At 36.5% G+C, this 13,883-nt stretch overlaps 1 protein-coding gene across 2 annotated transcripts in view; it reads right to left on the minus strand.

Annotated features, from left to right (window-relative positions):
• HDAC9 (histone deacetylase 9) overlaps positions 1-13,883 on the minus strand; it is a 420,133-nt gene that overhangs the window by 389,363 nt on the left and 16,887 nt on the right. The window contains exon 1 of one of the 2 annotated variants that reach the window (XM_069860332.1): positions 1,261-1,286. In XM_069860332.1, coding sequence (XP_069716433.1) covers positions 1,261-1,279 — 19 coding nt within the window. In that variant the 5' untranslated portion in view covers positions 1,280-1,286. Of the gene's footprint in view, positions 1-1,260; positions 1,374-13,883 lie in introns of those variants that run through there. The other variant, XM_069860329.1, reaches the window with a different exon arrangement.

Raw genomic sequence — 13,883 nt, forward strand, 5'->3', positions numbered from 1 at the left:
TCAGATTATATTGAATGTTTCTCCTTTAGTGGATTTGGAAAGACAGCAAACATGAATGCATATTTATGATCTCTTTCTTCATAGCAATAAAAGCACTGGAAAATTTTTGCCTATTTCTGCAGATTATATCTAATGCAAGATAAGAAACGTTAGAAAGATACCAAATCAACTGGAGTGTCTTGAAATTTGAACCGCATGTTTAGGAAAGTACAATATTATTTCATATTATTTCTGCTGAATTCCCTATCGTGTCTTGTATGGATAATTCACTGCACACACCAAACAGCACTGTAAGAAAAAGAAGCTGAGTACAAAACCGAGCTATGCTTGACTCCGTTTAATGTAAAAGCAGTTATTGCCAGTTTCCAACACTACAATCAACAATTCCCCAAAAATCCTCACTGAATTACATTTCTATGAGATAGGGCATCTAGCAGATAAATACAGCTCACTAGCTCTTACAGTGTTTTCCCTGATGCTTTTATAGGCTGTTTGCACAAAACCAAAGCAGTCATAAAATAAACCACTTATAAAGGGAGATTTTACCAACAGTACTAGAAATAGATGCTTCAAGTGTGGGTGAAAAAAGTGCGAACCATATGGGACATTGCACAGATCTGAATTGGGGACTCACTCCTTAAAAGAACTGAAGTCAAGAAATGTTCCATATGCAGCATTCTGTTTTCTTATAAGTTTGAACACTGGGTACAGCTACTAATTTTCTATCAGATGCGCCTGCAGTAACTCATTTTGCAGGCATCAGATAAAGCAGGGTCACAGACCATTGTTAGCTGTGCCTTCTTAAAGGAGGAAGCTCTGCAGAGAATGCTCAATGTGGGCAAATACGACTTTAAAGCTAAAAAAACCAACAACAGAACACCATTTGCAGTCCTTTTTAAACAAAGCAATCATGCAAAGGCAGAAAATCAAGTAACGACTACATAGAAATATTAAGAATCAAGATGTTTTATGATGCCCATTCATGTCCAATCATGATTATTCAGTTTCTTAATAAACTCTACAATAACGTTTTGAAAGCACTGTAGGATTATTCTGGCTCTGTAATTCAACTGAGATAAGGTTAAAATAGCCTTTTCTGCCCATACAGCCATTATCCTGTTTTATAATACAGTTATATCTTATGAAGTGCAGCTGGCATGTCAGTGACTTGCCAAGTCCATTTCATCAACACAAAGAACGACGTACATCCAAATACAGGACAGTGACTGCAGGAGTGAGTTATAAAACAAACAAACTGACCTGGTGTTGTGGAGCTCATTGCTCTTGATGGAATGGCAAATTGTTGAAAGGGCAAAGCCAAACTGCCAGAGAAGTTATTCAGATTTTGAGGTTCTTCCAGAAGTGAGCTGAATCTACATAAAATAAAAAAAAAAAAAACATGTTTGTCTACACATTAACAACATACTATTTTGTAAAAGATTATAATTATTTCAATCACAAACAGAAAAACATCCGAAATCTCTCACACTAAAGGTTTTCTTTCATGTACATTTTTGCTGTAAATTCAAGAACTGATGGCTGCTGAAACAAGACTAAAATTAAAAAATCCTAAGGCATCAGGGCAGTTCAGGTTCAGATAAAAATCTCCATTACAGCCCACCTCTAGTCACATAGCAATACCAGAGGGTAGAGGATGAACTGTTCCTTTCTCCTTCTGATAAGATCAAGGAATTATATAAACTAGAGTTTGAAAGACTTGAGCATGATAAAGTTAGATTACATCTTTATGACTAAGCAGTGGCCTATTCATAGTTTTACTGACACTGTAGACATTTGCAGTCAGCACTGTAAGATGAATGTTGTGCAGAAACAGATCTGCATTCAAAAGCTTTTCTGGAATAGCTACTATTTTCTTTATCTCCAGTGTTTACACGATTCATGAATAGAATTTGTTTAAATAATTAGCATAGCTGAATGGATCTCCCACAACTAGCTAATGACATCTCTGACACCACAAAGACTCATAGTGTGGGCTGCTCAAGAGCAGGGCAAGCAAGGTTCTGCAATTTGGCTGAATCCTTTCACAGTCCTGTAGCATTCTCAGTTCAAGGCAGAAGCAGAGGCAAAAATGTTCCTCTAATACTCTCATCTGCTATAAGTTTAGAGCTGCAGAGAAGAGGCATTCAGGGAAATAAAATATATTTTCATTCAGGCATGATATAAACAGCATAATGGGAGAGAGAAGGTTGCAGTGCATTATGATTACTGTGACTATCCTACTCAGCCTCTGCTCCTGAAGCATCTAAGTAGTCAAAGATATTCTTAGTGCTGAATATTTTAGCAGCTTTTGTCACTTTTTTAAATCACCAACTGCACATTTAGTTTCACGCTGAGCTCAGCCAAAATTCAGATAGTAAATTACATTTTAACCAAGTACAATAATTTAAGTTTAGCATCCTTATCATTCAAGAAAGGGAAATCACACATAGAGATAAGTAACTTCTGATTTTATGCCCACTAAAGTAGCCTGCTCAAACAGGCATATTTGACACATCCAGTACTCCAGCATCTGTAAAATCGAAATTGAAATTCATGTTACTTCATGAAAATCCTAATTATTTTCCTTTGTTTACCTCATGCACCCAATTTCATCAAATATCAGATTGAGTGGCCACTAAACTGAACATCTTCTACTGTTAAACTAATCCAAAACCTCTATTTGGGCATGTTTACCTTGACTGAAGCAGGCAAGTTACTTCCCCATATAGCTCTATGATTCATCAATGTAAATATAACCAATGCACAATTCTGGCTAGACAAGCTCTAAGATTTTACTTAATTTCAGAAAGCTCATTATTATCTTAGCAGATATGCAGATCATGAAGAACATTTTCCAGTGTGTCCAGCATCCATTCATTCAATACCCAGCCTTTGCTCTAACCATGTGGTATCTCAAAGTAATTAAATAAATGGATATTAATGTTTAACTACAGACTTCACTAGAGAGAAATTTCAGTAGAGATTTAAACTATACATAATAGGAAATTTTGGCACTAGGATCTGACAACATTCTAAGGAAAATACTTACGACCCCCATAGCTAAAACTACAACTTTGTCTTATTTTACTTCATGTAGGCTCTCTCACTTAGCTGGATATTTGAAGCTAGTATGACCAGAGAGCACTCAGCGAGTTCAGACTGCACACTCACATGGCTAAGCGTTCACCTCACCAACAAATCTTCATTTTCCCCCAAATAAAGGTAACTGCAAGAAATTGGGACAGTTGACAGTTGTGTATTAGAAAGAGAGAGATTGATAAGTGGATATAATTTGCTCCTGTTAGTGCAAATACTGACATTACACACTCCAAAACAGTGGTCCCACAAATCATGAACCACTGGGTTATGGACACAAGCTTTGCTGAAACTCTGTAAAAGAAGCTGCTTTGCAGCTCTTCCATGCTTTTCTGGAGCATGGAACACACACCTTTGGAGGAGGATCAGGTTAAGGAAGACTTCAACAAGAGATACATGTGACCTGATGCGATGGATGCTCCCATGAGTGCCAAGAGAGCTGGACAGTATCATTACAAGGCCACTCTCAGATTACCTTTGAAAGCCCATGACAATCAAGGGAGGTTCACGAAGACTGTAAGAAAGCAAACATTACTTCTGTCTTCAGGAAGGACAAGAAGAATACAGAGAACCACAGGCCAGTCACCCTCACTTCAATTTCTAGGATGGTGATGGAGCAAATAATCCTGGAAGCAATTTCCAAGTACATGAAAGACAGGAAAGTGATGGGAAATACTTAGCATATATTTATGAAGGAGAATTATGCTTGGCTGACCTGATAGCCATCCACATCGAAGCAACTGGCAATACAGATGAGAGGAGAGAAGGGAATGTTGTTAACTTGACTTTAGCACTCTCTCCCATAACATCCTCACAAATTGTGAAATACACATAGGTAAGTGGACAGCAGGATTGGGGCTAAGAAGAAAATGAGAAACAGAACACAAAGGGCAGAGGAAAAGGAGGTGCTCCATCGCAGACCAGCTGGGTAAAAAGCAGCAAAGAAGACAGAGCTAGGTTCTTCTCAGTGATGCCTAGTGACAGAAAAGAGGCAATGTGCAAAAAGTGAAATACAGGAAATACCTTCTAAACTTTAGAAGGTTTAGGTTTTTTCACTGTTATTGAGGCCAAACATCTCAGGAACAGCCTGTCCAGAAAACTGGTTGAGTCTCTGCCCTTAGAGACTGCAAACCACCACGAGCAACCTGCTGTAGGTGACCCAGCCTTGACAAGTAGCATGGCCTAGGAATCTCTAGAGGTCCCTTCCAACCTCAGCTACTCAACGATTATGTGATGTGGAATTCAAGGATTTTTCCCTTTCAACATCACTGTAGACAGCACCACTGAATATTAATTGTGGTTAAACCTACTGAGAATAACTCCTGTATAAGAAAGCATTCTGCTGGGATCCCCATAAAAAGATTCCTGTTAAGGAATTTTGTAAATTCAACAGCACTGGTAGTCTTATATTTTATGAAGTGGAGGCTGGCATCCTGCCTGATACTCTTATTTCCATATATTTCTTCTAAATGCAAAGCTTTCACTAGGCTGAATGTTGTTGTTCAGGTTCACTTTTAACAACTCCTTGCAAATATGATACAACGCTCATACTGTTAAAGCTCACATTTAGAGCTAAGAAAAACTCCACATCACCAAATACAGAATTATATTCATGACACAAACACCCTCATTCAACTACACTTCTACTGATAAGATGACATACTTAATTTATTTCCTTTTACTGCAGGAATGTCATAGTGTATATTAGGTACTGTGGACTGCAGTGACATATTTTTTAATGCTAGCACTGAACTGAAGGAAAAAAACACAGTGCTGGCCACTGTGCATTATAATTTCATGTAGGGTATTACAGTGCATGGGAGATGCTTTCCTACTCCACTCCCAGCCACAAAAACATGAGCATGGATACTAACCGGCTAAATCTTGAAGATACCAAGGTACAGCAAATGGTTCCACCTGCGCTTCCTAAGCATTCCATTTTCATTTGGATAGTTCATCCTTTACTCATTATAGCAAACCATACAGCAAATTAACTTCTACCTTCAGATATATCGCTGGAGGTGATGCTACACATCATTGACTTGCATTTGCTCATCCAGGAACAATGAACCTTCTGCTTTTTTTCCAAAAGGTATTCAATAGTTCCATCAGGGCTCCAAGCACTGATGCATCTTTGAAACTGCTACAGAAGAACACTGCAAGACGGAATGTAGGTCTTCGTGCTCACTGGCCACCATAAAGCTTATGTTTCTTATGACTATAAATAGGTACAACATTTTCAAAGATAAGTAAGCATTTCAAGTTAATACCATTCCTTTAAGACATCATCTCTCACTGTGCCATCCCAAAACTATATTCACTGACTAGATTTCTCTATCTTGTGCCTATACTTCAAAATTCTTTTGGGAATTGAGTTTCTGAAATAGGATGCAATGAATACAAATTAACAGTATTCACATGAAACAGATATTTCTATTTCTATTTCCCCCTTCCCCAAGATGAATTTTTCATGAGAACTTCTGAAGTTAATCCATAGGCACACGTTTTTCAAAACTACATCCTGGAGGTATCTTCCAGATCTTTCTCTTCCAGGAGAATTTTTTACACAACTCCAAAATATCTCTATTTGTAAAGGGGTTTAGAAAATCATTATGCAAAGATTTTGCAGATAAAAACAGAGTTGTACACTTCAATAAATTCGGACCATAACAGGCTGGCACCCCTGATAACACATCTAGTCAATCCTCTGCTGCATACCCTGTTTTAAAATAGCTTCCAGTTACTTATCAACAAAATTGTTTGGAATGGGGATCAAAATGCTGGAGGCCATTCACCTCAAGTTTCACAAGAAAGGAACAGTAATTACTTCTCCACGCAACAGCTTGTGTGTTAAAAAAACAAGCATCTAAAACAGCTGTCAGAATAGGTACAAGTTCTGTTGAGAAACGAGCAGTTTAGCAAAAAGCACAATTAAAAGAAATCTGCAAGGTTAAAAATTAAAAATAAACAAATGAACAACTACAGGACATGAAAAACATGATGGTTAAAAAATACATCTTTCAAGAGAAAGATTTTACAAAAGACAAAAATCTTCAGTAGGTATTCATACTGTATATAATGAAAGTGAGGTACAAAAATATAGAGATCAATTTTTAGATTTTTTTTTTTTAAGATAATAAATACATGCCAACATAATGACTGGACGACAAATTACAGCAAGCTTTTACTGAAGTGAATTTTACTCACATACGCCAAACCCAGAGCGCCCATCCAACCCTTCTAACCTTATACAATCCTTCAAAATTTGATTAGGACATGAATTGTCATATAGAAAAATAAGATTACACTGATTAAGAACTATTGGTGTGAATTCTAAACATGAAGGACTTAAAGATATCAGCTCAAAGAGCAGAGGGCTATATGCTCTTCTACTCCACTTCCATGATATGTGGTTCACAAACATAAAATAAGAGTAAGCTAGACTAAAACCAGGACATTATGCAGCGCAATGCTATTATGCACTGACCTTTATATGCAAGTGCAGTGCAGATTTACCAGTAGCATTACCAAAGTCCAGCCCAATAGATTCTGGGGTATATAACTGCTTTCAGTGAAAATTTAGCAGTTCTATGGCAAAGCCTTTGGTATCCAGAGCTTAGTGTAGGATTAAGTATTTTACAATACAGTATGCAGATATCTTATTCTTAATTAGGTATCTACTTAAAAACTTTCTGAAATTTATAACAAGCTTGTAGTACCTATCTTGAAAGCTTCAGTATTAAAGTACTAATCTAGCAGCAAGTTCTGGACTTGCTTGGGTTCATTTTTTAGACACATTGCAATAAAGTTTCTTTTTTTAAGGAAAAAGGACATTATCTTCCTCACCGAAATCCTCCTCAGTATGTAACAATCTAACACTTTGATGCGATCATCAAGACAAATATAAACATTTGGGATCATCACCATTGCCTTAAAAAGTCTGAATATCATTGAAAAGTACAAATTCATGTTAGATATGTTTATGTAGAGATATTAGCACAGATAGTAGCTGGACACATTCCTTCTGTGACACAGGCATATGCAAAAAGCCATACAAGTCTCAGATTATTTAGAGTTAAATTACTGTCCTCTTCTATACTTACATATACTCCTGATTTTTATAAAGTCCAAGTCACTTATGAGAAAAGATACCGTCTTAGGAAAAAAAAATAAATTAAAATGGCTCCTGTACTGCTTATAAGCCTTAAATATTAACATGAAAAATGAGTATTTGAAAACAAGCAAAAAAAAATATAAAGCAAAGAACTTCAAATCCACCGATATATTTGGATCTTTGGTAATTCCAGCTTCCACTAGACAGAAAATTTTCCTTTACTCCAAGAAAGATTTTAATAAAGTGATGAAGTCAGACTAACTAGAGAATCGACATAGGAGAGGGGATATAGGTACACAGAAGTTGTTTGCAAGCCTAGCAGAAAGTAGAGTAACGCAATACATGAGATGCTGTCCAATATTATTTCATGCATTAAAAGCAGTCAAGATGAGTCGCAAATTTCCAATTAAATCTATGATAAAAAAGTGGGTTTATCTGCTTAACAGCAAAAGATTTTTTTCTTGGTTTTACTACCAAGCTTTTCTTGCTTAATTAACAGCCAAGTATTTTTCCATTCAATGAAAACAAGTTTTAGTCAAATTTTCCTCAGAAAAGCATATGGATGAACAGAGAATATATAAGCTGAGTTTTTGTACATAAACTTGGCATTAGAAAAATATTACATTTGCTGTCATTGTATTTTATCAAAGCTTGGACATTTTTTTTTTACGCTTGCTTCTACATATATTTGGCTTCAATTATTCCTTTTCAATGTCTAAAGAATTATTACCACAGAGTCTTTAATTGTTTAAGTAGTTATTGGCATTGTTTGACAAGTGAGAAATTTTGTAGAGCTTATTTTAGAAAAATATAAACCTTTCAGTAAAGCTGATGTCTTGAAGAACGTTTGTATTGAATGTCTTTTGACAGTGGATTTCTTACAGTAGAACTTTACTTGTCTTGACAAGACAAGTTTAGGATTAAAACTGACATTTGATAAGAGTATGTCTCAGCAGGGACTACACAGAAGTTTGATTAATACTTCGGCATTTTCAGCAGTGGAATACAAACAAGAAAACAGACTTTCTGCATCAGGCAGTTAAACCAGATGGCAGGTAAAAGTCTGAAAATTCTTTTCACGCACAATTAGTTTTCTATGATTTCACCATGTTAAATTCAGCTTGCACGCCTCTGTTAAGGACACGAACTTAGGAGTTGTCAGACGTGACAGGAGTGGGTTTGGGGTTTTTTTTTTATTACCCTACAGGTGTGAACAGGTATGTAGATGTCAACCAGTCAAAGAGAATCACAGAATTCATATTATGCTTCAGTGACACCTTATTACACTTGCTGTTGCCTCTTAAATAGGTAAAAGGACAGCAAAAGCTATTTTCTTACACAAAAAATAAATAATCAGCCCTGTCTTAGGTGGTAGGTAACATAGCACTTGACCTGTGATTTATCCAAATCTATCATATGTTAAAGACAAACATTAGATGATGCAATGACTTTAATTATGACTGCATAACTTCAAAGAGGCCAGCAGAATGAGAAACTGAAAGGGAAATACGGCAGCTTTCAAAAAAAGATTTTCAGGTTGCAGAAGCAATTCTAAATGAAACCATCATCTGTCAAACTAATGTGAAAAAAACTAATGTCAAGCAAAATAGGACCTTTCTTAAGCCTTTGGGACTCAAACAGAAGTGCACAGACAGATTAGCAAAGGCACAGAGGCAGGAAGGGACACAAGAAATGTGGGAGTTGGAACAGAACAGAGTTTTGAGCAAACTTCTGGGAGGAGGAATGTGACAAGCAACTTTTCCATGCAGCTTTCAGCAAGATGGATCTTCCAGTAGTAAGAAAAAAGAAAAAAAAAAAATCTAAAACCAGAGTTACAAATTGTAATTCCTAAACACATCTATTGGTACATTCTGAACAAAGTAGAATTAAGGTAAAAGCAAAGATACAGGGTTTATGAGTACACGAGAAAGGTAGGACAGTTTAGGAGCTTAAAGATATTAACAGCCCATTTTTAGGATACCTGGGTTTTAAAAGAGACAGAAATATAATTTTCAGTGCTTTTTTTCCTGTATAAAATTTACACACGGATCCAAACGTACTGTCACTCACCATTTAAGCATAAGCCACTTTGGTAAATGTATGTCTATAGAGAGAGATGTTAATGAAAGCTGTCCTAGATGTTTTTCCCACAACAGGCAACAAGCACTAGAGAAAATAATTAAAATTATACAGTAACATTTGGATTCAATTCCAAACTCTTGTAGCAAGTAAATCCAGATGCACAAACGGGAATAGATTTTATGTTATTTTTACTGGCAGAATCCCAACAACCTGTTGCCATTCCATGACAGCTCATACAGCTGCAGATTTCCTGCTGCAGACTTCTCACAGCAGCTACCTAACTCTGTTTTGTTACAACATCAACCATATTGCAAATTCAACTAAAAACAAGCTTCAACAGAAGCTACAACGTTAAGTTCGAGGACATTATGCATGCCACACCACAGACTGGTAAAAAAAAAACCACATTAAAATATTTTCCAGTATATGCAGGGTTTTTTTCTACTTAGTATAAAGATACTATTGTATTTTTTATTTTATTTTATTTTTAAACTTTAATAGCATGGTAATCAAATTCCTCTTGACTTCAGGATACACAGACAACTTTATGGTTAGGTTTGTCTAAAGAGAGTTACAGCAAAGTAAAATCTAACCCAAAATATGAAAGCAAATAGAAGAGCAAAAAAAATCCACTCTATCTAGTGGAAAATGCCCAACTTACTAAATAATTAGAATTATTTTAAAAAGACACAGAAACTTTAAATAAAGGCACAGACTTTTGCAATGAGAAAGTCCTTTGTTCAACTTCAACTATGCCTTATTGGCAACATAAAATTTGAGCTTAAAACTAGTAATTATAGAACAACTACGTTGTCCCACAGCTGGAAGAAGCTAATTTCCTCATGAACATAAACATCCCTAACCATAAACCTCTAGCTAAAATAGCCTGCATAAAAGCGGATGAGGTCTCCCGAGAAATGAGTGTAGTGACATCATCTCCTTCCAAAACCCACTCAAATTCCGAGTGAAACAAATCTCAGGTCCTTTCAGGCTGATGAATCAAGGATAAGGCAAATGTAGCATAAGCCTTTTCTCAGGGATCTCTAGTCTTGCTAAAGATCAACCTTAAGTCTAAAAGGCAACATCCAGGATTTGTGACTAATGATTTTTCTGATTAATATGTCAATAAAATTTACGGATGTAAGTGATACTGGCGATTGAAAATAAAATAATATGAAAAAGTAACTTTCTGCTTGCACACAGAAAGATAGTTATTGAGTTTTCAGTTATTGCAGCACTAGTCCACAATTTGACTTTCCAAATTGTGGGAACATTCAACCAACATGAAGAAGAATCATCAGATCAGATCATGCGTCTGCTAAAAACTTAAAGACGTTACAGATGTTGATGTGAGGTTTAATACAAAACAGCCACCAGTGAGAACTGAAAAAAAGCCTTATCAGTAAGTTACAGTATTTCTACCACTACAAAAAAAACTCAATAAATAACACAGAAAGCACAAAATTGAACCAATGCTGAAGGAAGTTCATGGCACACAGTCTTTTGACTTTCCAGGGCTAAGCAACCACTCTGCAGATGCTGCAGCCACACATGTATTGCACCAGTCAATTAACACTGTTCAATTTAATCATCCTGCAAAGCTTTTTTTTTTCAATGCGTAGAAACATCAAAAAGATGCATCTCACTTGTTATCCCTGACAATGCCTTATAAAGCTGGCAAGCTCCATTTGCGACACCCTTTTCTTGTTTCAGTACAAGCAGAAAGCAACCCAATTTCTTACAGGAAGGTAAAAAGACCCAGTTGTAGCCAATCAAGAACAAATAACCCTGAAAGTGAGAAACAGAACTGGAGACAGAAGAGGACATTGAAAACGCAAAGGGAATTTGCTGGGCTGCCAGAAGATGATGTAAGAAACTGAGCTTTATCCCAAGATATGCCTTCAGCTAAAACAGTCAATTATTATGACAAAGAGACAAGGAAAAATAGTAAGTAAAAGCTATAATGCTGTTCAGAAATGCAGATCACTCATTCAAAAATGAATGGAAGTATGACAGCATTAGCTGAGGAAGAGGAAACAATAAACCCACAGGCAAAATATCTCGAGAGGTGCAAAGCAATTCATGCCATAGGCAAATCAAAGAACCTACAGTAAGTACCTTTTGATATTTAAATAGAGCAAGAAAGCAAACATTTCAATTTCAGCATGGGGAAAGCACCTTCAGCTGAAGCAAAAAATATTCATGGAATAATAAAAATTTGATCCTGTTGAAATCTACAATGATATTCCAACATTCTTAGTACTACAGACTCCTAACAGTTAAATATCTATTGACGTGGCTGACATTCTGGACAATAAAGAAAAAGCAATAACTACCCCCTCTTTCATAGTTTCGTGTTTGGGGTTTTTTTATTAAAGTAAGGATAATAAAAGAACTTTACTTGTAGACAAAAAAGTCGATGCACCAAGACACAGGAAGAGGTTCTCTGTGCTTTGCTATTTTTCTAGTCTTGTAACTAACTGGAGCAGGGAAAAGTAACAGATACTGATAATGCACCAGATTTTTTTTTTTTTTTCCATGATGCATTTCATATAGCAAGAGAATTAGATAAGAGGTTCAGAAAGAAAAATGTCAGGCTTTTCTCAAATAATACAACACCTTTTTTAAGTCAGGAATATCTGCTAATACTGTCAGTGAGAATGACACCTTTTCCTCGGGATGTAGAGGCTTTAGTTACCTATGTTTAGGCATGGAGTCACAATTAAATGCTTGCATCTGCCAAAGAAAATGCATTACAGACTACAGGAGCTACTTTGATGAAAAATATGTGCTATTACTGTTTCCCTGACACAGAAAAAATTCAGTTAAGTATGAGAGGCATTTAAAGCTACAGTTCTGCATTCTCAAAATCAGATCAGTCAGTCCCATAAATACTATCTACATAGAATTCCAGAGCTTATTTCACTGGTGGACCACAATTAATGTTTAGGATGTTAGAATAACTTCTTTCCAATTCTACTACAATATACACTACTGAAAGACATTGTTCAAAGCGCATCTGCATCCTACCTTATATCTAACAGTAGGACTTGAATATATGCAGCTACTCTGTTTTCTCTGGACAGAAAGCAAAAGCAATGCCATAAATTTATTTCAGGTAGACCTACCACTTCATAGATTCTCATCAAGTTCTTCATTCTCAATCATTTTGTATACAAGTGAAAATGTGGTGGGTCTATCTCAGCCAGAATTGCCTCTCCCACAATATCTGATGCTTATATGAAGCATACAGAACCCACAAAAAGTGTACACTGACATCTCCCAGGTTAACTCTTCCAGTGATATACAGTTCATAGACTTCCCAAGCCCAAAGTACCTCGCACTAAGGACACCTTAAAAGATTTTCTTTTGGTTGTAACCTCGATTACTGAATGACAACACTAAAAAAGGTAAAAAAGGCAAAAAAAAGCAGCACATTAAAGGTGTGTATAAACTCCTCCCTTCAAAATAGGTGATTAAACTTCAATCAGATATGCATGTTGACTGAGCAAAGATGTACTACTCAGCCTCAACCTGACAGCTGTGCTTCATGTGTGTTAACAGATGCAAACCTGTCTGCATCCGTCTTCAGATTTCCAGAGTTTAAGAACTGAATCCTATCAATACACACTGACATAAACCGATCACCATAAAAGACTTGTTACGTTACTGTTAATAACTTCGATGGACAAAACTCTTCACCTCCTGGTAAAGGAAAGATTAGAGAGCAAAAGATATTTTTCCTCCTACTGCTTACCAGAACAAGAGAGTCCTTTTGGTGCCTGTACAAACATAGACTCATAGAATCACCAGGTTGGAAAAGACCCATCGGATCATCGAGTCCAACCATTCCTATCGAATACCAAACCGTGCCCAGGTTTTTGGAACTGCATCTTCCAAATACTACAGTAACATTTGTGAGACAAGGTAATTAAGGGTTCCTGCTGATAAAGGATATAAAATACAATCTGCAAACATAGCTTATGTGAAATTAATCTGTGAAAAAAATAAAGTTGGGAAACTTGAATTACCACCATGCTTTACTCCCATCAAGCCATGGTTCCACTATTCAAGACCTCATATTCCCACTGTGAAAAAACTGGGGAGTAGAGAGGAAAGAAATATAAACCTCTTCTAGTGTCTTCTAGAAGTCCTTGTTGCCCACAACCAGAATCTTCCAGCTATAGAAAAAGTAAACCAGCAGAGTTTGCTGACAGAGCTTGCAGCCCAGCTGCACACCCTCTCCAAGTCAGCTGCATCCTATAGTGAAGTGGTAGGTGGGACAAAAAGGAACCAGCATTGTCTCCTGCCTGCAAACTACTCTAACAGAAGTCATGGCCTAGATCTGTGCTTGTTAGACACTAGGATTTTGGTGCACAGCCAATAATATGAGGAAGATCAAGACACAACAGAATACTGGCCATATTTAGGACAACTTTAAGGGAGTTTTTCTTAACCATGTCTTCTATAGTATTGTCTGCCCTCCACTTCATCCAGTGTAAAAACATAGTGACTTTTTGATTCTCAATCCTCTTAATTTATCCCATACCTACCGGTATCATCATTTACATGATAACCTACTGGAGACACA

Source organism: Phaenicophaeus curvirostris, chromosome 6, assembly GCF_032191515.1.
Source record: "Phaenicophaeus curvirostris isolate KB17595 chromosome 6, BPBGC_Pcur_1.0, whole genome shotgun sequence".
Classification (NCBI taxonomy): Eukaryota; Metazoa; Chordata; class Aves; order Cuculiformes; family Cuculidae; genus Phaenicophaeus; species Phaenicophaeus curvirostris.